This window comes from Falco naumanni, chromosome 9 (genome assembly GCF_017639655.2).
Source record: "Falco naumanni isolate bFalNau1 chromosome 9, bFalNau1.pat, whole genome shotgun sequence".
Lineage (NCBI taxonomy): Eukaryota > Metazoa > Chordata > Aves > Falconiformes > Falconidae > Falco > Falco naumanni.
This window is the reverse complement of record NC_054062.1, coordinates 37,249,953-37,276,092: the sequence shown is the minus strand read 5'-3', so window position 1 is coordinate 37,276,092 and position 26,140 is coordinate 37,249,953. Positions and strand designations below refer to the sequence as shown.

Sequence of the window (26,140 nt, the reverse complement as noted above, 5' to 3'; positions counted from 1 at the left end):
AAGCAAGCTCTCCCCCCTCTGCCCCTCCAATGTCTGTGAATCTCTCAAATGAGGAATAAAGCCATTTGTTTCTAATTATATTTGGCAGCCACTCAGAGAATTTAGGACTAAAGCACGCAAATTTTTTGCTCCTGATTAAAGCACTTGACCTCATAAGCAAAAAGCAAAGATTACAACATACCCCCACAAGTAGGCTAGGAACAAACTGCGGAGAATAGACCAAAAAGAACCCGTCCCCCTTTACTTAGATACACAAAATAATTCATTACGAAACAAAAGGCAGAATATTTAGTGCATAACTCGAGCCTGCCTAGTGCTCAGCTAACCACCCAAATTCTGCTTTTGAAGCAGAGAGCTCTCACTCCCAGCTAAGACACATGTGGCGAAGGTCCACATGCGCCCTTGATCCCACAGCATGCACGTGACCGAGACCCATTTGCTGCCTGCGGGATGAAAGCGGCTGTCACAGGACCAGCTCGCTTGGCCCCCCGCACCCAGCCAGCAGGACGGCTGGGACAGGGCCCGGTGGCAGGGGGTATGTGGGTCACCATCTTTCCCCCCACCCCCACCCCACCCCATATTCCCATGTGATATTTCTGCCCATCAGAAGGATCCGGCACCCTTGGTGCCTAATTTCAAGACAGTGGCTGCCCTGGGGTGCCCGGGACAGGAAGGCAGACCCTCCTTCCTTCCTCCCACCCATTGGCATGGGGTGATGTGGCATCCAGCTCTCGTGTTTACTATTTTCCCAGGATTTAATAACAGTGCAAGGATGTGTTGCAACTGCAGAAGAGTCAGCTGGCTCCCAACCAAGAGAAACAGCAGTGATCTTGATGGCACCCTTTAAAATAGCAGAGAAACCAGCTCAAACAGAAATTAACTACTCTGTGAGGTTCTGTGGTCCATAAAATACTTCCCTCGGCTCCATGGTTTTAAAGTAATGTGAAAGAAATACTTCCATAAAAAGTAGTTAACTAGCATACAGATTTTTTTTTTAGTTGTAATTCTGAGAGTCATACCCAAACAAAATAGTTATACAAGCATTAAATTATACATTAAAGAAGGCTGATAAAGGCAGTGAATTACAGAGCTACCATATAAGATTTCAGATATACAGATAGCAAGCATTATTAACATTTCTATTAAAGGTGACCTACAAAAGAGGGACAAAAATAATCTGTGCCACTTCTGATTTCTTGTGATGCAGGAGAAAGTGAATGTGAAACAGCTCTGGCCCAAATGCCACCTAGTCCTTCTGTCATCATCCCTGTCTGCTTCCCCTCCCCATCCTCTCACCCAAAATTAATTAAGGAGAACAGAGGATTGCTTTCTGCTCGGGCTGCAAATATCTAGGCTGATGTTCTCTGTTTTAGCTGGGAAGCTTCCTTGGAGGGCATTAAGGGGATGTTCTTCTCAGTGCTCACCTGAAAGAGTGAGATGGTGAATTTTTAGCAAAGAGATATTTTTCCTTTTCTGTTTGACGGGGTACCAGGGTCTGACCACAGGGACGAAGCTGGTTGCAGCAGGGCTGGAGAAGCTGCCTTCTGATGGGTGGCTCCTCATGGAGGGCTTATTCTCCATTTGCCCTCTGGTCATTCTTCCCCTGGGGGGGGCTTCCTAGTGTGAGTGTTGGTCCTGTGCTTCAGCTCTCCCTGGGGTGGGGGTACCAGCTGTCTTGCCCCTCCAGCCACCTGCTGGGTTTCATAAAGCCTGTGGGCATTATGAAATATATAATTATAAAAATATATAATTAAATATATTAAAGATATATTTATATAGATAAAAAGATATATAATTTCATTACATAAATATTTAATGAAATGTATAATTACCTCTGAGACTGCTGCTTCTCCATCCCTGGTGGTTGGGATTGTTTAACAGGTTATCGGGTTGCTGTTAGTTTCAAAACTTATTTGGAAGAAACTGAAGAACAAATTGAAATACACAGACACACATACACAGAAACACACCACAACTGCATAAGCAGCATGTCCATAGGTGATCAAGCTTGCAAAATGGGAATGTCCAATGTATTTGCCTTTTTTCCTGCAGCTGCTGGATTTGGCTGTTCCCCCTGCCACCCGTGGTGTTTGGGGAGCTGTGGCTAGATGGGAGCTGAATTTCTGGTGGAGAAATCAGTCAGTGAGGAGTAGAAAATATTGCTTTATATACAACACTAACATGTAGAGAGTGTGTGTGTGTGTGTCTGTGTTCAGTACTGCTTCAGCATGTCTGCAAGACTGTCCCTGTCAGGGTGGCAGGGGCTGCTGTCCTTGGCTCACACCAGCTAGGTGTGAGGGACAAGTCATTTTCTAAATGTCTCATAAGCAAGAAAGTTATACCAATACAAAATAATGCACAAAAGATTTCTGTTAACCTCTAAAGTACGGGGGACTTGGCATTTGCCATTGCGGCAATGAGGTTAGGACCTCTGGGGTTTCTGCACCAGAGTGGCTTTCCACGAGGAGCTGGTGATTGTTACTTGTGGTGATATTATCCAGAAATGAAGAATTCAGCTCTGTTTTTCCTGATCCTTCAATTTTAGCAGGGCTAGGGTGGGGCAAAAGCAAGTGAGGCCGAGGTTTGGGGAGAGGCAGGCTGCTGTGTGGGGCAGCTGTCAGCAGAGCCCAGCTCCTGCTTTTGCAGGGCTGTGGGATTAAACACTGACACTTTGGAGTCGCACTTCCATCTGTGAGCGGTATCAGTCCTGTGCTGTCGCTGCAAACCAAACACCTTTGACCCATCAGGGACATGCCTGAAGCTGGTATCTCTCTCAGGTGCTTGGTCTTTGGCAGCACTGATCCTGTCTGTATAACTTGTCATAGCTGGGGTTTTAGGGGGGCTTGCAGGAGGGTGAGGGGTGGGTGACTTTATACCAGCTTCTCTGTGCAGTGCAGAGCATTTAGGCTTTAACTTTAGGTTATTAATATAGAAGGACTCCAGATTTCCAACCGTAGTCTGTTCTTCTGTACTGTTAGTATCTATCTACTTTGCGGTGAGCAGAGCATTTCACATATCATTAGTGTTTGTTTTCATCACAATTTCCTAAAGCTCATCATTCCCAGATTTTCATCAGCATGTTCCAAATGTTTCTAATGCCTAGATGGGCTCCTAGAAGGCTGGGCTTGATTGTCTCTCAGTAAAAGTATGTTCCTCTTTCAACAGTTCTAAAAAGTTGCTTTAGCATTGTCTGTGACAGCCTGGTGTAAGGGCAGTGAGAAAACAGGTGCACTGCTGCAGCCAGCCGTCCTGGCTGGAGGTTGCTGCCATGTCCTCAAGCCTTGCCAAAGCTTGCTAGATGGTTCTTGAGCTTCTGCCTCAATTAGAGCGGAGACATTAATTTTCAGAAGTAATTGTTGAGTATCTCCATTCCTAGGAGCACAGTCTGATTTAGATCACCTCGTGTATTGATTTTTTTAGTCTTACAGAATTTAATACTTAGGATGAAGCTTAAATAGTGGTTTTGAGTCGCATAAGGTGCCTGCAAAGGGGCAAATAACACTCAAGTGCAACGTGTGCCTGAAGCAGCGGCGAGCCAAGGTGGCCTGTGCACAGAGCAACAGGTGAAAGCAGCCGGTTCCCGGGAGGGCATTAAGTGCTAGTCCTGGCCAGGGATGAACTGGGAGCCAGGTGGCCACAGGGTGGCCATGTGGACCAGCCAGCAACCTGCCTTCAACAAGAGCGAAAGGCCCTTTGAAGAAAGACTGTGAAGTGTTTTATCAAACGTTTCATCTTTCAACACTTACAAAAAGTGTCCCCTATCAGCAAAACCAGAAAAGGCTGCCGAAACATGCTGCAGCTGAGCATCCATCTGCTTTGACATCATGGACATCTTCTCTCAGGATGTGATAATCGCACAATGAAATCCTGGTCCCTGCTGAAGACAAAGATGGGGTTGTATGGTAAAAACTGCTGTATGGTTGTCTTTCCTTCTACAGTAGCTTTTGAATTAGGCAAAGCAGATCATTCAGCCACAAATTCATCTGATAACAAAGCAAGAAGCCATCAAGGGATGGAAGAGAATGGATTACATTTTCCCACCTGGAGTTATATTGCAGCCCAGCAACCACCCAAAACTTGATATAAAACAAACTTGAAATAAATAACACCCGACAACAACCCACTATGCGACGAATTTACCTCAGTGAGATCAGCCAAATCTGTTTTGGTGGGAACAGGGATCCGATATGAACCAGATCTCCTATAAGGCTGCTACTACTCTTCTCCAGACTAGTACAAAACATCTAAGAAAGGCAGATGAGAAGAGTCTGAACTGCAGCAAAGGTACTGGCTTTTGAAGCAGGACTATGAAGACAGGGGTGTCAATTCGTTAAGGTGCTATGTATGTCAATGGGAGGGGGATTTTACTCCCAGTAACTTAAAATGTGGTGTGAAAGGCATTCAGGTTTCACCCCTCAGAGTACCACCGCCTCTTGCAGAGGCAGACCGCGACCTCCCTCAGTCTCCATCCTCCATGCCCTGAGCTGCCAGCTCTCCCGGGCCACAGGGAATCTCTGAGAAGCCAGCCATTACCATGACAGTTCTGTCATCTTCCTCTGCATCTTCTGCCCTCAGCTGCTAATGGAGACAGAGGAACAACTCCTAGAGTGGAGCCACCATTTGTATTTTCCACTGGCTGCAGTTGGAGTGTGCGTTTGTTTATCCCCTTCTCTCTCCACTGATCCATGATAGCTCTGCTCAGAAGGAGCATCTGTTCTTCATTTAAAGCCAGAGTTAAGCTACTTTTGCAACAGGATTGATAGAGGCAGAAGGAGGTCAAATGATTTATCCAAGTTCAGAGGGAGTCCCACTAAGTAGCTTGCCTGTAGCAGCTATTGATTATCGGTCCTCCTCTGTTCAGCAGGAAACATGGATCAAAGAATTGAAATCAACACAGGAGAGAACAGTGGTTCCTGGCTCTGTCCAGCTGCGGCTTCTCGGACAGACCCTTATAAGGCTACATAATGAAAATCCCAGAGAGGGCAGAAGGAGCTGCATGCTATTAGAATTAGGCTACATCTCCATATGGATCAGATGCAAAGGAATTACAGCTGCACACTGGATACTTCAAACAAAGCAACAAGGTTACTTGGACTAGAAGTCCAGTGGCCCCTCCATCTCCGGTGGGATGGCTGGGGGCTCTGAACTCCTGCTGCACCCTGTCTGGTCAGCTTGGTGCCATCCCTGCTCCTTCAGCACTACTTCTCTCTCTGACAGAGCAGGGTTTGCATACGTGATTCATTTTCATTCTTACTATTCTTTGTAAAACATGTTTGGTATTTTTTTTCTTTTACTGCATTGCTGGATGTGCGGTTGCTTTGCTGTCTCACTATACAGTGACTGTGTATTAGGCAGGGTGGTACGGCCGTGCATGTGCTCAAGAGGCAGGTAGGATAACCAAAAGCTTCCCCAGAGGTACCCATGTCCTAAGCAGGGACAACAAAACACCAGTAGCCTCTAGACACTGAGAAGGGGCCAGAGGGGGAGGTGACTGGGAGCACAGGCTGCAAGGTCAAAGTAATAAACTGTGGTGGAGTGCTTCAGCAATGGGAAATAACTTGGCCAGGCACTACGGGCAGGGCTGGTTTCCTTGCACCCCCCGTGCCTTCCCCAGGCAGATGCACCCCCCCAGGTTTAATGGGCAGTAGAAATGGGCACTGCCTAGTGGCATCATAGCTGAAGCTGCTCTTCCCCTGGTCTTCTGTCCTGGCTGATCTTTCTGTCCACCAAAAAATGCATACTCTCCAATTTTCCCCTTTTGGAGGGCTTCCTTTTTCTCTATTTTATTTTTTTCTTGTGTGTGACATCACTTTTTGTTTTAATCTTACTTCTTATTTATCATCAAAGGAAGTTTTGTCATTTTATTGCAGATGAATGTCTCTCCTCAGAGCAGGTAGACCAACACCTGTTGCTCAGAGAGTGCCCGGAGCAGCTTTGCCTGGTGGGAGCAGCCAGGGCCAAGGGCTGTGTGCTGCTTGCTCTGTGGGGCAGGGGTGCACCCGTGCCTGTGCCCCAGCCCTGGGGCCTGGCACTGAGCCCCCCGTAAGATCCCCTTGGGTAGCTGAGCTATGCAGCGTAACTCTGAATCAACTGCATTAACTAGGCAGCGGAGCTCCTGCTTGGGCTAATTTGGCTTCCTGAAAGCAAGCTGTATTTGCTGGAACACAGCAATACGTGATGCTGTGATGGCTCCGCTGCTTCTCCTGCCCAGGCCGGTTGCTCCACAGGGACATCACTATTGCCACGTGCCAGGTCATCTGGAGCTGAACTGGGCCCCGCCGCCCAGCACCCTGCTGCAGCACGGGGACATTGTCTCACCTCAACCAGCACAGAGAATGCAGCCGGCAAATTAGCAACAGTGGCCCATGGCCAAGTGAGAATTGCTTCATCGACATGGCTGTCTTCACCAGGTGAGCAGTCCTCGCTTTTGACATTGGTGTAATCTAGATAGATGGTCATAAGAATTGGAAAATTCTGCTTGTGCCATTTTATTGTATTTTATTTTCCTTATCCAATTGAGAAAGCAGGAAGAGGGGAAAGAATTAACGTGTCACTTCTTAGATTCATTGAGCTGAGAAGCAATGGGCAGATGCAGAAGCCGGGTGTTGTGTTTTACAAGCACTGGGACTGGGCTGCAGGACAGGCTGTGCCCCTCGAGCCCCGGCTGCTCTGGCTCCCACTGTGTATGCCTTGATAGGCTGCCGACAGTGCTAAAACTTATACATGTGTGTGCACATAGACAACAGAAAGACTTTAAAATCTCATCCTCAAATTAATGGTATGATTGTTGTCTGGAATAATTATGATGCAATCTCTGTTCCTCCATCCTTCCTCTTCACAGCCCCTGAATTGCATTCTGTATATTGGAGTGGCAGCTTCTTAAAAATTCTGGTTTAGGTCATACTAACCTGTGACATTTTGAGCTGGCTTTTGAACCTGTTCAGAAAGGTTTGCATCTTTGTATAGCTGCACTGCGGCGAGTGACCATGCTGCAAACCTCAACTCTTTTGAGCAAGGGCTGAGACATTTCTGTGCTCGGGTGTCATCTCTGCCCATCTCTGCCGACTACAACCAACTCTTCTGTCAGTTATCCTGCTACACATCACGTGGGAGAGCTTCTGTGAGCCACCCCGAACAAACGTGAGTTTGCACTGCCTACAAGGATAATCATGTAAGAGCTGTGCTTTGTAATGACCTGACTTCTCCCAGCTTCTACCGTCCAAGTTAGCCTGGCATTAACACCCTTACCTGCCCACAGTGACAGATGGAGTTTAGTGGTGAAGGGATGCATGAGGGGTGCAGAGCAAAGTTGAGCTATTAGAAGAAAAATGCTCAAACACCTCCTCCTACTGTCATGGAGAGCAGAGGGGTATTATTCAAGTTCAGTATTTTGGACGAAGACACTTTGTTGCAAATGTCTCACAGCTGAGCCAGGCGCTTCTACTCTGCTGGACTCCCTCCAGAAAAAGAGACCTGCTAAAGTGTATGTGCTCCAATGATTTCTAATTTCAAGCAGCTTGGAGGCACACTTAATGCAGTTTGGCTTGTGCTTACTGCTGTAGGAGCATGGGAAGACTGTGTGTCCACAGTCATGGTAAGAAACCTGACCAGCAACATTTTGTTGACTTCTGTGAATGCTGGAAGGGGCTGGAAGGAAAACAAGCACCTGACAAATCTCTCCAGGGCTACAGTGAACACTGCTGAACGCAAGCTGGTTAGCCTTCCCAGAGAAGCTTGGATTTACTCAAATACCATGCTCCGTGGAGTCATGAAAAAAGTGTTCACTGTAGTGCCCTACTACATGTCCCCCCCTCCCCGGCTGTCCCCGTGCTGTCCCCTGTGCGGCCCCTCCAAGCTGTGCTGCTGGCAGGACCCACCCTTCACAGCAAAAACCCTTCCAGCTGGTCCTGAGTTACTCAGGCCTAGCTTTCTGTTTTTTCCTTACATGTGTGAACAGGCCTCACGCTTGGAGACTCCGGGCATGAAGGCGGTGTAAATGAAAGTATAAACACGACTATTCTCATTAATAGATGTGCCGAGGATGGTGTGCTGCAACTTATGCAATCCTGCTTTGAATGAGTGTGAAGAATTCATAGAATTCTCATAAATCTTGATCGTTTCACTTTCATTGAGAGTTTTCGTTATTCCTTTTTTAATTTTGTTTGCTTTTTTTTCTACCTCCATTAATCATTCTCTTGTTCAGAAGTTTCCTCTCTCCAGCGAGGGAGAATTAAAAAGCTCGGCTTGGCAGAGCTGGTGAACTGCACCAGCTGCATACTAACGAGGACAAGGATGGCTCTCAAGCAATGTGTGAGCAAAGAAGAGATGCAGCCACTCAATCCAGCATGTAGCCTTCGAGGAAAACCTGGATGTTCTTTGTGAGCAATGCAGCTATCTGAAGGAGCAACCTCATCCTAACCTTGGTCTCACTGGCTTGGAGGATATGTTCATGAGCATCGTGGGATTTGGCTGTCTACGTCATGCTCTGGCTGCTGAAGTCCTGTAAGTAACCGTATTTTTATGTGTATGATCTACCCTTTGGCTAACCTGCTCACTCTTAAAAGGTCCTGTACCTTGAAACACTCTCTTTGGTAACCAGTGTCCTTAGATAGCACACCAGGAAAAGGAGAGGAGGTGGTGGGAGGAAGGGGGGATCAGAGGATCCCATTGTGACTCTGGGAGCCAGCCAGGAGGGGGAAGGCAAGTGGGACAGGCCCTGAGGTCAGCTAGGTTACTAGATAGGGCTGGAGGGATGCTGGAGCAAAACCACGGGGTAAAGCTGTAAGTGTGCCAACACTGAAGCACAGCGGGTTTTGCTTTAAGCAGACAGCTTGTGGGGTTGTGTCTAAAACCACCACATTCGTGAGTCTCAACTATCACTATAAAAGAGCCTTGGAGGAGAAAAGCCCCCAGAGTGTGGCCTACTGGACTGAATAGCCAAAATGTCAATACAAATAATGTTCCATGACTTTTTTTAAAGCCAGCTCCCTCAGTATTAGGGTCTGTGGCTGGCAAAGAGGAATATTCTTAGCAAACAGTTGCACTTACAAATCTGCTTTACCAGCACATACCTGGTAGCCTGTAGTCCTGGTGAAACACTCATCTTGTGAAAAACATCAAGGAAGGAGCATCAAACTTGAGTCCTGCAGAAACCCAGCACCATCATCCATCATGCTGGCAGGGCACCCCCCAGGGGTGGGAGCAAGGCTGCAAGTGAGCCCACAGACTGCAGCCAGCCTGGGGGCAAGGACCCTGGTACCCCCCTCCCACCGCAGCTCTCAGGGCCAGGAGTGTCAGCCCATTGCTAAATTACTGCCTTCAGGGCCTGTGTGCCTCGGGGACGTGAGGGCTGGCAGCATGGAGGGGTCCCTGCCTGGCAGACATCAGAGGAGATGTTCATTGCTGAGCTCATGAAAGCTTTGCCTCCTCTCTGTCCTCCAAAACGGAAACAAAAAAAGGGCAGATGTGGGCTACGAGCAGCAATGACCACACAGTGCGTCACAGGTGAAGTGGCTTTGATGTGTCCATTGCCCCAGCATTATGTGCCCTGATTATTTTCTTTTTAAGAGTAGGTAGGCGGTTAATTACCTGAAGGTTGCAAGCTGAAGTCTTATTTTTCATACGTGACTTAGTAATTAAATTACCCCAGTTGCTATTACATAATGTAAGTAACAGCTACATGATTTTAAAAGAATAGTCAAATTTGGCAGACAGAGTAATTTCATTTTATATTGGAGCCTAATGCTAAGAGATTGCACAGAAAGCAGAAGGCAGCTGCCTAGAATAGTTTGAAATTAGTGTGTGGTAACCAACAACTATTATTATTGTATTACGGCTTGTAATTCCCAAATGGAGAATTAAATTTCTATAATAGATACAGCTTTTAACAACAAAAAAGTATTTTCATTTTCTGGCAAGGAAAACTCTTTCAGGAAATCATACCGTTGAATGTACATTTCCCAAGTGACAGGGGAGAAAAAACCCCAACCTTGCAAGATTCCTTTGCACAGGGCTTCAGCTCTCTGCAGATGCCACTGCAGGATTGTCTGAGATTTCTTCTAAGTGGCTAGCAGAAAGGTAGATTTATTATTTAAAGATTAAAATAAGCTAATCAGGTTTTTTAAGCTATAATATACATTCGCTGTAACTGCATTTAGCTTGGAAGTTAGGATTCACTTGCCAAAAAATAAGATGTTCCCTCTCCTGCACGAACCCAAAGCCCGAGCGCTCCATTTCTGCTTCTTACCACGTGTCTGACCAAAAACAATATGGCGACTTGCAGGGCTGGTGACTAGGAACATCGGATCACATTTCAGGCTCTTGGAGCTTAATATTGGCCAGTACATTTTTGACCTTAATAGGCTTTTACTTCTGCGTATCAGTTTACATGGGAAGGCTGGCTCAGGCACGGGGACCCAGGCACTAATCTGATCTCCCAGCCAGACCTAAAAGTGACTCAAACAATCAATGCATCTTTAATTTGAAATGCTTGATGACTAATCTCTTGTTTTCTTTAATTAATGATCTACAGTTAATCATTATGAATGGTAAATAGTCTATTTCAGCATTGATAGCAAGATTTCCTATGGGAAAATCTTCCCCTATAGCTTTGATTTAAATATGCATTTTCACATCACACTTACCAAATCTTTACCTTTATGCTATTGCATGATTACAGGTCCATTAACTAATCACATTTGACAACTTGTTTATTGAGGGGAGCAACTATTTTACATCTCTTGCCTGGGAAAGAAAACACTCTAACAAACAATTATTCAGCAGCTGCAATCACGGAGCACTGAATTAATTGCTTTGAAGATCTCAGTCAAGAAGATCTTGATAAAAAAAATCAAAGAAAATGTTGTTTGACAGAATGCATGAATGAGAGCGCCAGAAGGGACGCTGTCTTGGTAAGCTGTAGCCCTGCTCCAGGGAGCACTACGTGAGGATCGCACCTTGAAATGCTGGACTGCAAGAGGCAGCGGCTGTGGAAAAGCTCATTTGCTTGTTTGTTCTTTTAAGCTTCGGTTTATCAAAACCAGAGCTTCTACATATAATTTGATTATAGGATCAGGATGCTGCTAAAAGGGCAAACAAACCTGAGCATGATCAGGTCTATAAAGGCTGACACACAGATATTTCATACATGTAACCTCTGTGGCTGACTTCTCCTGCTATACAAATAATTAACCCAGAGGGTAGTGTGAGGCTTAATGATTATAAAGTACTTTCAGACCTTCTCTAGAAGGGAGCTGCTGTGATTGATTGCACCGGAGTGGGATAAAAAGCAGCGCAAGGCATGTGGGTGCCTCAGCTCTGGACCTGGCTGGGCAAAAGTGTCTCAGTGTGCAGCGGTGCCTGGAGCCGGGCGCTGGGGAAAGGCAGCGGTGCCAGCACCGATTGCTCTCTGCCACATGTCCAGGGTGGCGTCAGGAGAGTTTGCATCGCGAGTGTGCACACCGGCGCTTCGTTGGGACTAGAGCACTGTGGAAAATGGTGGGAGCACTGGTAAAGCCTCATGCAGGTACTGAAGACACCAAGTGGAAAGGAGTTTCTGATCTCTCTTCAGCTCCTTTGTCTGCAGGACATTCACTGGCATGACTGCTGCTCCTTCAACAGCATGAGGAGGATCACAGTGTCTCACATGAGACAATCCCAAACTCCTCCATGGACAAGTCACAGCCTGCAAGGCACTGGCCAAACACAGGGCCACGCTTCCTTCTTTCAGCTGCTGTACCTCGCGTGCTTTGCGAGCCAACCGAGAGGAAATACGGTCCTGGCAGATGAGATCAATTCCTACAGTGACACTGAAAGGCAAGGAGACCTTACAGGTTCAAACCCCTCTGTTGTAAGGGACTTCAAAAGTGAAGTATAAGGACTAAACAGTATAATCTCTGAATATTATATCACTATAAAGAGCTGCCCAGTAAGCTGAAGGGTAGTGATAACATCAGGAGACTTTACAGAAAACATCCTAGTTGAGCTTCTGTGGGTCACAAGAAACTTCCAACACAGTCAGCTTTTCAAAACAGCCTACTTCTTACATTACAGCAATGACGCTAACAGATATTTTTTAGAAACAGGGAGAACCTGAATTCTTTTTCCTTTCCTGCACGTCCTCAGTTCAGAAGAGTCTGTGAGGATGGCAGTACTTAGGTCACGGTCATGAAATGTTGCACTGTTTTGCCAAATCCAGCAGCACTAAGGACTAATGCCTTAAAAAGTGAGATGGTAACTACTGTCACGAGTGTCCCTATTTATAGGTGAGGAGCTGAGAAGCCGTGGCCTTTGCATTGCCTCTTGTTTAGTACAGACAAGAGCCCAAACTGAATTTTTTACACTTGGAACTACGTACCCTGGTTCAAATAATTGTTTCTGCACTAACCCCTTGGCTCTCTTTAATGCTTCAGTAAGAGACAGATGGTGCCTAACTAAATAATTGGCTCTGTCTTTTCCTTTTTTTTTTTTTGCAGGTATGGTTGACAGGATTTGCCCTGCCAAAGGAAACACATAGAAAAAGGCAAGCAAACAAATTGTTGCTGAAGTTTGTATTAATCACTCTAGCAAGCTGCAGAGTAGTAGGAGACGGATACATTCTGGTTTATCCTTATGAAAAACATAAATAGCGGACTATGCATTAATGCTTGGAAATAACCAACTTAACTTGCTAAGGAATTATACAATTATTTTGAATGGATAAATGGAAAAGCATGCATCGGTACATAGGCTTACCGGGCTATTGCACGAGCTGGGATAAACCCGAGTTAGTTCCAAGACAGCAGATCATTCTTTACTGAAGGATAACAATCATGCAAATATTTAAGAAGCTTTCTAATGCAGTCATGACTAAAATGTGATGTATTATTAGACACACAAATTAACTCCTATTAAAATGATAAAAAATTGTGATACATCAAAAACATGGCGTAGTAAACACAATTTGACCTGGAGCTGGTCATATAAAAGGAATAGCATTATCAGGATTTGTCCTTAATAAAAAGCTTTTCATTTATTAATAAAATTTAAGTGAGACTCTCCTAACTTGGAGCAAAGTTTCTGCCATGTTTGAAGAGCTAGTCTGCCCCATGTCATTTCAAATGGCCCATGCCATGATGTAAAGCTACACTGGTGAGAAGAGCAGCCTTGTTCTCTGCGTTCAGTACATCTGGATTTGGGAGAAAGAAAGGCAAAGTTGCCGTAGGCCCTACAAACCAAATAAACGGGCTAAGAAATCTGACAGCTCAGTACCTCAGTTGTGACTCTGGCTGATACATCCACATCATGAGAAGGTCAGTTAAATTGCTCCAGTTTCTTTTAAAAGCTCTCAACCCTTGCATACAGACATAAGGGACTGAAGAGTAATGTTTGCTTAAAACCAAAGGAAGCAAAGGAGCTGCTGCCATCTGAAAAATAAATGTGTGGACAAAGCAGCTTACTTGTGCCCGCTATGCATCGATAACATTTTTCCTGCTATTGAGAAATGTGTACATCCGATGTTAAGCTCACCGTTAACAGCGCTAGGATCTTCTTTTCTTTCCTAAGGTGCATCTTTACTTAAGCATAGACCAGTCTGGCCATAGAGCAATGGAAACGTTTTTGTTTGCTTTTTGCTAATGCAGAACAAGCAGCTAAAATGGAGACAATACTAATGAATGTTTTATGTCCTTGTAAATCAAGAGTACCCCTGAGCTAGAAGTGCGTGTTCAGCTCTGGGCACCCAGCTCAAGGAAGGTATCATCAAAATACATGTGGGATTTTGAAATAGACACTAATTAGAAAATGGAAAATATAATCCAAAGAAAGATGGAAAAGACCAGGACAGTTTGCCTTCAGGGTGAAAAAACTTAAGCAATGATATTTGTATTTTGGTACCACCTTTATAGCCAGTGACAAAAAAAGAAAGGTGATGGACAATTACTGACTCTTTCCCTCTTAGCAAAAGAAAATATACAAATTTTAAAGTTTGTAAACAAAACTCTTGTGGCATATCAGCAAACTGCAAGTTCTGTGAGGCAACAGAGATGCCAAAATTTAAGTAAATTAAAAAGTACAGTTTTTCACTTTTAACTGCCACTATGAATTCATGTCCAGACACAGATATGCAGTGAAACTTTGGCAGGATAAAAGGCTTCCCACGTCTGCATATAAAAGCGCCTGTAATTACTAAGGGCTAGGAAGAAGCTGTCTGTGTATGAAACAACTCCACAACTTCCTTCTGCAGGTATTCCAGTATCACGGGACAATATCTAAAAAAAAACCCTCAGGTGAGACAACGTATATTATAAATTATATTCTTTTATAACTATTTCAGAAGTTTATAGAAATGTGAAGAAAAACCTTAACAGAATAAAAGACACTTCCTTAGTTACGATAATTTTTCTCCCTTTGGGGAGGTACATAAAGAACATTCAGAAAGCTGTCTTCATGTAAAGATCTTGAAAGATTGGTTTTTTTCCCCACGAAAAGCAATTTATTTTCATGTCTTGCAAACAGATTTCCCTGTGAATATATAATACATATATGGAAAGATTACAGTTTAACCATTCACTAATGGTTATATGAAGAGAACATCATATCTTACTTTACTACGATTCCTTAAAGCGAACTCCAGCAACTTTAACTGCAGCATGATTTTTTATTAAATCACTCAGCTGCTTTGGCTTGCCTTGCAATTATCAATCACACTTGGTTTCTTTCATGGACTCTTAAGTCAGTCAAATATTCTAAAATTAAGGTGTCTAACAATTCTCTCTACGTTTATTACAGTTCTTTTACAATAATTGGGCCAAAAGAACACTTTGAGTGGCACAGTTAGCTTTAAATTAGCAGTGCCACACTGAGCTCTAGCCAGTGAGGTGAACATGAGTTCCCCTTCAGCACAAGACTGCCTATGAAGGGAGAAAATTAATGCATAGTACTAGTAGTGTCAGTGGCTCATTTATGAAGTCACCTTACAAAGCAGATAGAATGATGCAAGTCTGCTTCATGACACGTTTTCTTGCAAGACTATGAGAGAAGTATGATAGCACTTTAAACAAAATGTTTAAGCACATCTGTGAAAACAAGGTGCATCTCAGATAACATTTCTAACTACTTACCCACACAGAGCTCCACCGGATACATCAGACAACTGGTTGAGCAATCAATGCCAGCTGCTAAACTGTTTTTTCTCCCTTCCTCCAGTTTAGAAAACTGAGGCCCAAAACCGTTTGCTATTGTCAGTACAACCCTAGAGGGATACATTCAGCAGGCCCAATAGAAAAGTAGCTGTAAGTTCTCTGATTTTACAGCAGCCATCACACATGGTTTATAAAATTGGAGTAAAGCTTAAGGTAGTTCTAGATTGAAGGAAATTACACCAGAACCTTTTTACTCTAGAAACGTTTTTAATTTCACTTGCATACTTTGACAGACATACAGTATGTTAGCAGCAAAAAAATAAGATATCTGTTCTAACTTTTCACAATACACTAGTGTCTAAGTTCGCATTTTTCTATTAAGGCAATCTACATTAATTACAAATCAACCCTAAATACTAGGACAGTATTTCCAAATATGTACAAAACACTGTAAAATAACTACTACTATAATTACCATAGAAAAAAATAGTATTACAATACTAGTAAAAATGAAAACATTTTAAGATAATGTCTTTAGAATCGCAAAAGGTACCGTCTACCATTCCAAGACCAAGTGAACAGCTGAAGAAATTAGGTATAATATAAAATATTACTGAAATAAGTCTTTGTTCAATCAATATTTCAAAAGTTGTTCATGTTGTGTGAAATTCATATTCCAGCTTGGTCTAGCAATTGCTTTCACATTGTACTTCTTAATAGAAGAGTTCAGGTAGACTATCATCTGCCTGACTTCAAGATGGCAATCCCACTACTTAATTCTGCTTTTAAGCACCAATTAATTCATTCCAGCAGCAAACAAGCAGGTACAGTTTTCAGAGCGGGTCTGACATATTCCTCAGAAAAGTACCTAATCATATGTGTAGTTCAGCAGTATCAGATGCCATCAATGCTTTCACCATGCTAGTTTGAGCCGTTCATCCTGGATGCGGTGTCCTTCTGAACAAGCACTATTTTTCTGTGGACACCACTGCCAGGCAGCAGCACACTGACTTGCCTGCACAAAGGTGAACATCGGGCAATGGAATGCAAGGGCTGGGAGAAGTCACAGGCCTCCTGCTGTCTTCTGAACCTCATCCCAGCAGGAGCCCGGCTAATGCCACCTGTGCCTTTGTGAAATACTTCCTATTTCAGCATCGTTTATAGATGCTAATCAAATGCCTTTTGTTTTTTGATCACTGACATTTTGAGTCAGGCAGTTAAATCACCCTCATGATTGAATGCAACTGATAAGATCGGGTAATGGGTACATTCTCTGTAGTGCCCAGAAACAGCAGTTACAAGGTTTCCACCACGTCCTGTGAGGAACAGGCTGCCTTCTACCTCTCTGCCTCTAGACTCCTTCACTTCCACTTTGAGAGACAAATACTAACAGCTTCCCAGCCCCACACACTACCAACAGACAGCCTTCCGCCACTGCCTGGGCCACGTCCTTAAAACCGCACAGCCTGGGATGTGCAGCCTAAATGTGCACTTAGTTAAACAAGCCTCAACACTGCCAGGACATCTCACAGGACTGTAAGAACACCACTGATGTTTTGAAGCAGGATAATCAGGGTAATTAATGGCCTAGTTTGCTTAGTGGTGATCAGGGCAATATAGTGAACTGGCTCATATGAGTCTAATCTAAAGATAGATACAAAATGCAGATCAACACAGCTTCATGGAGAGTAAGTCTTGAACAACAGGTTGCATTTTATTCTTTGATATAATAAGCTCGGCTTGCAAAGACACCTGCACTGAGGTGTTACCCCTAAGAACCCCAAGTCACCTACTGCAAACCAGATGAATGTGTCATTTGCTTTAAAATATCAGTACTAGATCAAATCAATATAGAATGTTACGTTGAAGACAGAAAACTAATTTTAAAATGCAATATTAATAGGGAATCAGTAAGAAGTATAGTTGTTTTCCATCTCATTCAATTTTTTAAAGGTTCAGGGAAAAAAGGGACACAAACTCAATGGCCTGTCTGTTTGCTTTTCCCCACCTACCCCCCCCCCCCCCATGTCACCGATGTAATAAAAACTTATCACCTCTCTCTCTACAAACCTTGCCTCGCATTCAATTTTAAAAATCAATGATCTGGAAGAAACTGTAAAAATCACTTGCAATAAATTTGCAAAGGACATGCAGACTGCTGGAATAGTAAAGAATGAGGACAGGTCACTTACACAGAGCAATCTGGATCACTTCATGAGCAGTATTTTAATGCCGGTAAAAACTGCGTATATTTCTAAAAAAAATAAGGTAGGATAATAAGAGGATGATGTATTGCATTCTTGAAAAAGACTCTGAAGAGGACTTGAGCCATTAAAGTCAGTATCCAAGGCAATGCTTCCACAAAAAAAGGATAATACAATTTCTAAGGAAAGAGGGAAGGGAGATATTAATCAGAGTAAGAGGATCACGTTATGTGTCTGCATAGTCCTGATGGATCACTATTGACATGTGGCATCTAATTCAGATGTCACACTTAAAAATATCTCAATACATGAGAAGTACAGAGAAGAACATGAAGATTAATTAGTCTTGGATAACATTCATTGCCATAAGAAAGTTAAGGAATTCAGTACATCTCATCAAAGAAAAGGTTAAAAGGGACATAATCATGATTTATAGCTACACACAAGCAATTAGAAAAGCTGATACTACAGAGATCAATATAAGCAATCAAATGCATAAAGAGACCAAAATAACTTAAGGTGGAGCTAGAAATGCAAATAGAAAATCAAGTGAAAAATGTACCTGGGGTAATTAACAGGAGGTATGAGTGAATTCTGATCACTTGAAGACTTTAAATTAATATTAAATGCCTTCCTAAAATATGTATGTTCAGTTCAAAACAAAGCCACTGAATTTAATAGAGAAAGCGCTTTCCTTGAAATTCAATGGCCTGTTGAATTTAAAAATAAATCCTCATTATGGTGCCTTCTTGCCTTATATATTTATGAAATTTATTTTTAAATATAACAACTACAGGAAGGGAGGTACCAGGAAAAAGGTATTCTTTCTTTCCAGAGCACTGTAACATTTAAGGCTAGATTTAAAGCTAAATAAACTGCAGCTGCACTTTGGAAAATACACTTTTTTCCCCGTTTATTTTTCCTGTTTCTTGTTCAGAGTTGCACAGTCCACTTAGTTGACTGTGCCTGATTTACATAATCATGTAGTTATTCTTCAGTTTTTCTGTTCCTATTTATAAACCATTCACAAACCATCCACTTAAGTAACAGCATGATTTATTGTAAGAATGATTATGGTTGTTTCAGAGGGAAAATGGAATGTGATTAAACGAAGAATGAACAAGGACATTCTAGAAACAAAGGGCTCTAATCCTGTGAAAGGATTTGTAAATGAAGCCTGCCTTTCAAGCCCCATCCCAAATAGCCAATGAATTACTGAGGGAATTCAGCAGATAGATACCTTTACAGCTGTGCAGCCAAGAGCTTAGCAGAAGACAAAAAATAGATAACAAACCAACCATGGACACAGTATCTTCCGGAGAAACTAAAGTTCCCAAAGCCATCCGCACTTTAGAAAAAAAAATTAATTCATTAACTGTATGTAAACACAGGTCTAAACACCAAGACCCTAGAGGGGGATCTGCAAGCAGACCTTTGCTCTTGGGTAAGTTTCAGTATCTGAAATAAATGCATCAGCCACGGAAAGGGTTGAATATTTAAGCAGTGGATCCAGGAGAACAGAATAATTTCTGTGTGCAACAGATGTTTTGCTGGTGTGTGTCACAGGAACCCTAATAACCCATGCTTCTCACAACAGTGAACGTAATTCTCTGCTATTGCAGAAAGAATGAGTAGTGTAAAAACCTTATTTGTTTACAAGTAACACTGCCATGTTTACAAACCAGCTACCCACCAGGAACGGCTGAGAGGCTCGACAAAGGAGAAGCTACACTACAGAGCCCCATTTGTCAGCAAAAGCCAGCATAAAAATGAAATCCTGAATAGGTTTTCATATGCAGTACTGCTTTTAAATGTTCCTGTTAGCCCAAACTAAGCAGCAGCAGTGATAGATCATGTTCTTGCTCATACACAGATAATCCGGGTCCATTTGGACAGTGCGTGCACCAGCAAGAACTTAAGAGATCCCACAGTAAATTGATAGAACTGCCTCAGAAATTCACATGGACTTACAGAGCCATTCAGAACAGCACGGTAACTTTTCATAGTACATTATCTTATAAGCAGTGGTTCCCAAGTAGTGAAGGAGATAAGAATCTTAAAGGTGAAGCCAAGCACAGAGCCCAAGAAAACCAGCTTTGCAAGACCTATGCTGAATGGGTGTGAAATTCCCACTTGAACCAGCCTGAGGAGCTGCAGATGGGCTACGCTGAGGGACTGGTAGAAGGCAATGGTAACATCCCTGCTGCAGGGACACGCAGTTACCCTAACACTGCTGGTTTTCCAAGGGGGAAGAACTGAACCACTCTTTTCAGAACGAGCACCATTCTTTCAGATAGAGATAACACCCCCTGTTACTAGTGTAATTATTTAGATGTTAGTGATAATGAGTACAGCTGAGACTGCACCTAGTAGTAACACCCTGACTAAAAGAAAAAAAAACTTTAGCCTCAATACTTGTAAGCTACATGCTAAAATCTATTTTTACTCACGAGTTATAGTAGAAGGCTGAGAAACTTAAAAGCCCAGGGACTCTTCTAAGCTAATTATGACGTCTGTGGCTGCAACCATGATCAGGGTCTAGCATTTCTGTGATGCATTTCTATCTAGGGGTTGCTATCAGTTTGATTTCAGACTCTGTGTTGTTAAGCAGTGAAATGGGATTCCCAGGGCCAGCAAAACTGCTTTTTCTACAACAACCAATTTTGCGAGGAGCCACAACGGGTGTCTGCAACTGCTGCATTCTCATAGCTATCTTTGAATCAAAGGAAGAGCTACTGGCAGAGGTGCAGTCAGACTTCTACCAGTTTTCCTTGCCCAATTGCTCTGTGTTCACGTGTGCTTTTGCACTGTATGGTGACTTATTTGAGGGTGGAGGTGGAGCTCTTCTTTTCTTTCCTCTACTATCATTAGTAGGACTTGCAGTATCACTTTTTGAGCCCAGATGCATGTTTTTCTGAACAACCATCTCATGAGATCCATCAAAGAGTGAAGCCCATAGGGAAGATGCAGATTCTTTTTGCTGGCCAAGCAGGAACTCACCATCACTCTCTTTGATTTTTCTTTGTATGACAGCAGCTAAACCCTCATGTTTCACTGGAGAATCAATGCCTGTAATTTTAAGGGACAGCAATTAACTTGGATTAAAATGCTACCAATGATTTTACTGCTAACTATTTCATTATTACTATTCAGAATACAAAACTGTATTAACTACAACTCATGAAATCTGGACAACTATTAAGAGTATTAATGGATGAAATGGAAAAGATTACATATGCTTTCAATGAGATAACTGTTTTCGTGACTGCTAGCATTAAGGCAACAGGGTAGGCATTGATATTTCTTTCCAAGCAAAAAAAATAACATACTACTAGGAAACCTATATGTATTAGATATTAAACATATTCTGTTGTATAGGGCTTTGAAAATTTTGTTTCACAGAAGGCTCATGAAAAGTCTATGACTAAATATTCCTGTGCTTCCAGCCTGCAGAAAATGGGACATCTTTACATAAATCATTTTTCTTTATGTGCTTTAAGACTGTCTTGCCCCATTTCTTATCCCTCATATTAAATTTTCTATGCATACTGCAGTAATACTAGCCTCAAACAGCAGCAATATCTTTTCTATTGCAAGCCACACTTTAATGATTTTCAACACCTTTTTGAACACAGGTTTTTACCCATAGAATCATGTAGGTTGGAAAAGACCCTTAAGATCATCAAGTCCAACTGTTAACCCAGCACTGCCAAGTGCACCACTAAACCATGGCCCTATGTGCCACATCTACATGTCTTTTAAATACCTCCCAGGGATGGTGATTCCACCACCTCCCTGGGCAGCCTGTTCCAGTGCTTGACCACCCTTTCAGGGAAGAATTTTTTCCTAATATCCCATCTAAACCTCCCCTGGCACAACTTGAGGCCATTTCCCCATCCTGTAGCTTGTTACCTGGGAGAAGAGACTGACACCCAGCTGCCTACAACCTCCTTTCAGGTACAAAGCAATAAGGTCTCCCCTGAGCCTCCACTTCTCCAGGCTAAACAACCCCAGTTCCCTCAGCCGCTCCTAAGACGACTTGTTCTCTAGACCCTTCACCAGCTTTGCTCTCTTCTCTGGACATACTCCAGCAACTCAATTCCTGTCTTGTAATGAGGGGCCCAAAAATGAACACAGTATTCGAGGTGCAGCCTCACCAGGGCAGAGTACCGGGGGACTTTGAATACTATAAATGAGCAGGAAAAAAGCCTGGTACATCAAGAGCGAAACAGTTTCACGTTCTGCTCCTCACTGATGTACTTGAGCATCAGTAGAATTACACTACCCTGTTACCTTCGTAAAACTTCTATATCGTTGATTTACTGCCTTCCTGCTCTGCATTCTTAGCTTAGATAGGGCTCTCTTGACTGTTCAGTGCTCTGATGCATGGTAACTCAATGACCCACATGGCATTTTGAGCATCTTCACAGTTCCAATCTCAAGCAGTAAGCAGTCAGGCATTTAGGGTTGTACAGTGTTTCTCAGCCAATACTGCATTGGATTCATTAAAACAAAGTGACCTACTTTTTCTAGTCTGTAAATATTATTTCTGTAATGAAACTATTAAAATAATCCTGCTGCATACCATTTTGCTCTGTAAAAAGACAAGTCTCAAATACACGCTTGCTAGATTTTCCAAGCATATTTTTCAACATCATTACCAAAGACCAAACAATTAGGTAAGTTATGTTAGGTAAGCCTTTAAACAGCTTTAAGAACAACACATTAATTTAACGCAACTAGTTAAAGACATTACTAGTTGGCAGACTGGACTATTTCACCTTTACATTTCCTGAGCTTTTTACTGCTCTTATGATGATTGTTTATTTCTACTGACAGCTTTTTTGAATGTGTTCAGGGTTCCCTAGTTACAGTTCAGATTGCAGATTTTTTTGGCTGAAGGTATAAAAATGTATTCATTATTTGTGCTATTACAAATTCAGATTTAATATGAACTCCTTGGTATGCAATTATGTTGCTCTTTCATTGTCTGAATTGTCCTTGAAAAACTGGGTGTTTCAACATCAACACCAGAAGCCATCTGAATACAGACAATGTTGTTTCTGTTACCCTGCAACTTGAAAAGACAAATCCCACTTACTCATATCATGGTAGACTGAGGTCGCTTCTTTTGTCAAGAACAAAGGTGGTTTCCGTGGTGACATAATCTCAATTTTCATAAGTTCTTCACAACAATGTTTCCACTGGCCTGAGAGAGAAAAAGAGAACAATGACTGGAACTTAAACACTTCAGCTTGAAAAAAATTGAAGTTATTCGGTTGTGTTAGGAAACTATCTCCAAAGCAAGGCTTAACAGTAAGTATTTACTTCTGTTTAGCAGGAATGCTCAGGATGCATTTGTATTTTCAACTCTGTACTCATTCTCTTAGCACAAAGGTCATAAGCTACTACCTTTAATTTAAGCATCCCAGCACTGCTGTTATACTATGAAGGTTAAATATCACAATTTGCCTTCAAATCCCCAAACACAGTACAAATTCACAAACACAGAAAAAAAATCCTAAAAATATAACAATTTAAGGTTAGGGAAACTTCGTGAAGTTATCGGGGACAACCTCCAATATACTGCAAGCTGGATGTTATACAACTATGTTACAATGTTTAGTAAAGGAACATTCTGTCTTTAATAGAGGATAACTTGCCTTTTATCCGCTAGCAGACAAGGAAACCTCTTTTTCTATTAATAGATTTTGACCTTAAGGAAAACAAGACACAGTAAAATTACTTTGTTCATACCAATCATTCCAAGTTTTCTGAGCACATTAATTTTAAGAGAATTTTAGAACCAGAGAAGAAAAAAGGCATTTAAATGCCAAGTGACCCATTTTTTCTGAACCTAAGGAAAACGTCTCAAAAAATCCATGGGTATTCTATCTATAATGAATAAGAAGTAGTTCTTTTACCCCACTCTACGGCTAATTTAAAGAGGATGCCCTAGTTTTTGCTTGGTGTGTTTCTTTAATTGATAGAGCCTTTTTTCATTGTAAATCAGAGCTAGAAAGGACTAGGAATACAAACTACAATACTGAGTTTCCACAACCTCAGTTCACTGATTCTGTTGGTGTGGCCTCTGACTGAAGACTGGTATTTCATTAATTGACCTGGTTCTGTTTCCTGACCTGGTAAAAACTATCAGGAACCAACTATACTTTGTCAATGACAGCGTAATAACTGACAGTTGTTCTCTACTCTTCATAAACCTGTGAGTCAAACTACTAAAGTAGAGTAAAAAAGACAAAGACAACTTAATCTATATAGTTCTTATAATAAATATTTGGTGTTAAACAAGCAACACAGTATACTACTTCAATACCGTTTCACTGTCTTAAACCAACACATGAGTTGCTTCTCTCATGTAAGAACAGTGGTGTTCCAGGTCAGCCAAAGGATAGAGGTACCCATTTATCATCTCATTTATATCATCTGTTACAAAGCCTCAGGCACAGCTTTTACCAGGTTCAAGTGAGCAGTGTGTATTGCATGACTGGATTGGAGTGTGGCTAGTTGAGCATATTCCTGTGTGACGAGTGGTACCAAAACCTTAGAATTACCAACAGAATCAAGTAATCCCTATTACAAAAAATTGCAATTTAACTCATCCATAATATTGCTGAGCAAAGAAATCCCATATACATGTGCCTGCTTGCAAGGGCTGGCTGAATCTGCATCTCAGCCAAGGTCCCAAACAAATCCAGCATCCTCACCACTTCCCACTAAGGCTTCCATGCCCAAACGTTTCATACTGGCAGAATCTCACAAAACCAACACACCACTGGTAGGATGCCCAGGCAGAGGTGGACTCTTCCTGCTACAGTGGATGAAGAGATGGTGAGAATTTAGCAGTCCCTAAAAAAGATTATCTAGAATGCTGCTAAAAGAGACCAAGTTCTTTTGAAATTGATGGACATACTCTGCTTCTGGTTTCCTGCAAAAACCCAGACTGAACACGTGGACTTCGGTTTAGTCAAATATTTGCCTTCCAATGGCTCAGACCACCACCCAATATTATCCCAGAGAACATTTTTCTTCTCGTCATTGCAAACAAAGGCTTATGAGGCAATTCCAATTCAAATTGTTCAAAGATTCCTTTGATGTTACATAACACCCCACTCAGAGGGCATGCTGCCAGCACTGCCTGCTTACTTACTCAGATCATAAAAGTGCTGCCAGAAGGCCTCCATCCACTTAAGAAGTTCATCCCTACTGTCAGTAGCAAAAAGTTGCGTCACAGCCTCTCCAGACACGGGATTGATAACAGAAAAGTTATTAGTTCTTCTCTTGGAGTCCTTATCCACAGCTCGAATTCTTGTTTCCTAGGAATGACAAACTGTGTTAATGAGTTACTGCTCCATCCACACTGGTATCACCTTATGGCCAATGACAGTGTAAGGGGGTTATCATTTGGCTTTTTACTAAAAAAAAAAAAAAAAAAAAAAAGGAACTAATATCAAGAACTGCTTATAAAAATATTTTCTCGTACAACTATTAAAATGGCATAAAATAAAGGGAATGGAGCACAATTATTGCAGTTCTGAATTACAGAATGTACATTGTATATTTCCCCTCCCTCTGCCTTCCCCAGTTCATCCCACCCAGCTCATTCTTCTCCACAGTAGTTTAGTGGATAACATAACAGCAAGCAGCTCCCTTTCCCTGAACTCTTCAGCTGGACAACCACCATGTTACAGCTGTTCTTTAGGTCTCCCACTGTACTTCTGCAGGCCACTGTTTATGCAATGCATTCTGAACTTGTATCTATGTTATGTTATCTTAGTGAATCAAGGCATTCAGGAAATTTAAAAGGAAACTTATCTAGTCCACATTTAAAGGAGCATTTGTAGCAATTACCCATACAGTTCTGCTAGAACAACTTTCCAGCATGAAAAAGCATTTTGCTCCAATATAAAAAAAAAAAAAAATCTTATTTGTAATTTAAAAATAGATATTTTCCTTTTCCTTAATTAGAGAGAGCTACACAGAAACAAAAATATATATGAGAAGTATATCACAAGTTTATCAAATGTCTTCAGTTAATGTTAGAAAGGCTCTCAGATTATGCAGTGGCACTGTTACAGCCAAGCCATCCCCTTCTGTTCAGGGATGTAGTTCAATTGATTTTTATCATCTAGACTAGACCATAGTATCTAGGAGGCTTGTTATGGTATTACTACAATTCGAAAAAGCACTTACCTCTAACTGAGTGGGGAAAAAAAAAAAATCCTGGGTAAAATACTGAGAGATTTTAGTAAAAATCTGATAAAACACAACTGAAAAAATTTCCAGAACACAACTCGTCAACACTGCTGCTCATCACGACATGATGAACAAATTAAAATAATTAACATCGCTTTATTTACAAAAGTAAAAGCAAAAATCCTGGGAATATCTTTGCATATACAATTCAGCCTGACTGAACAAGCAATAACCTATTACAACACAGCTCTTAAAAGAATTTTTGGCATACCCAGGAGAACAGCACAATCCCAAATCCTGATGGGATGATGAGTTTTGGCGCCAGGAGCCAGCCAGCGCCCTACAGCTGGTCAGCCCCAGAGCCTGGTAGGACACGAGGCTGCCTAATGCGCATTAGGGCCACGCAGTGCCCTCCTGCTGCAAAAGGGTGTCCCCTGGCACGGGGAGCGCCCTGGGTTTTGAAGGAAGCCAACAACCACAGCCACGATTGTGTCTGAACGTCTCCCGTCTGGATGGACAGTGAATCTGACCACAAAGGTGGCCGCAGGGCATTCCTCAAAATACAGTGGGGACAGATCAACAATATTCCTTTTTACACAATTC

At 42.3% G+C, this 26,140-nt stretch overlaps 1 protein-coding gene and 1 long non-coding RNA gene across 4 annotated transcripts in view; both read right to left on the bottom strand.

Annotated features, from left to right (window-relative positions):
- Window positions 1-970: 970 nt before the first annotated feature.
- Window positions 971-5,755, bottom strand: LOC121093315. Its single transcript, XR_005829548.1, has 2 exons — window positions 1,833-5,755; window positions 971-1,710 (listed from the first exon to the last, which is right to left on the bottom strand). It is a non-coding gene; the product is annotated as an uncharacterized LOC121093315 (long non-coding RNA).
- A 4,791-nt stretch (window positions 5,756-10,546) lies between these two features.
- The window catches only part of RTKN2 (rhotekin 2), a 41,978-nt gene continuing 26,384 nt past the window's right edge, over window positions 10,547-26,140 (bottom strand). Inside the window, exons 10-15 of one of the 3 annotated variants that reach the window (XR_005829681.1) lie at window positions 24,492-24,657; window positions 22,425-22,532; window positions 20,324-20,392; window positions 17,312-18,671; window positions 15,099-15,229; window positions 10,547-14,246 (exon numbers count right to left, since the gene is read on the bottom strand). Coding sequence is in view for 2 of the 3 variants with exons in the window: in XM_040606813.1 (XP_040462747.1) it covers window positions 20,082-20,392; window positions 22,425-22,532; window positions 24,492-24,657 (585 nt within the window). In the remaining variant the exon portion in view is untranslated. Of the gene's footprint in view, window positions 14,247-15,098; window positions 15,230-17,152; window positions 20,393-22,424; window positions 22,533-24,491; window positions 24,658-26,140 lie in introns of those variants that run through there. The other 2 variants (XM_040606814.1, XM_040606813.1) reach the window with 2 other exon arrangements.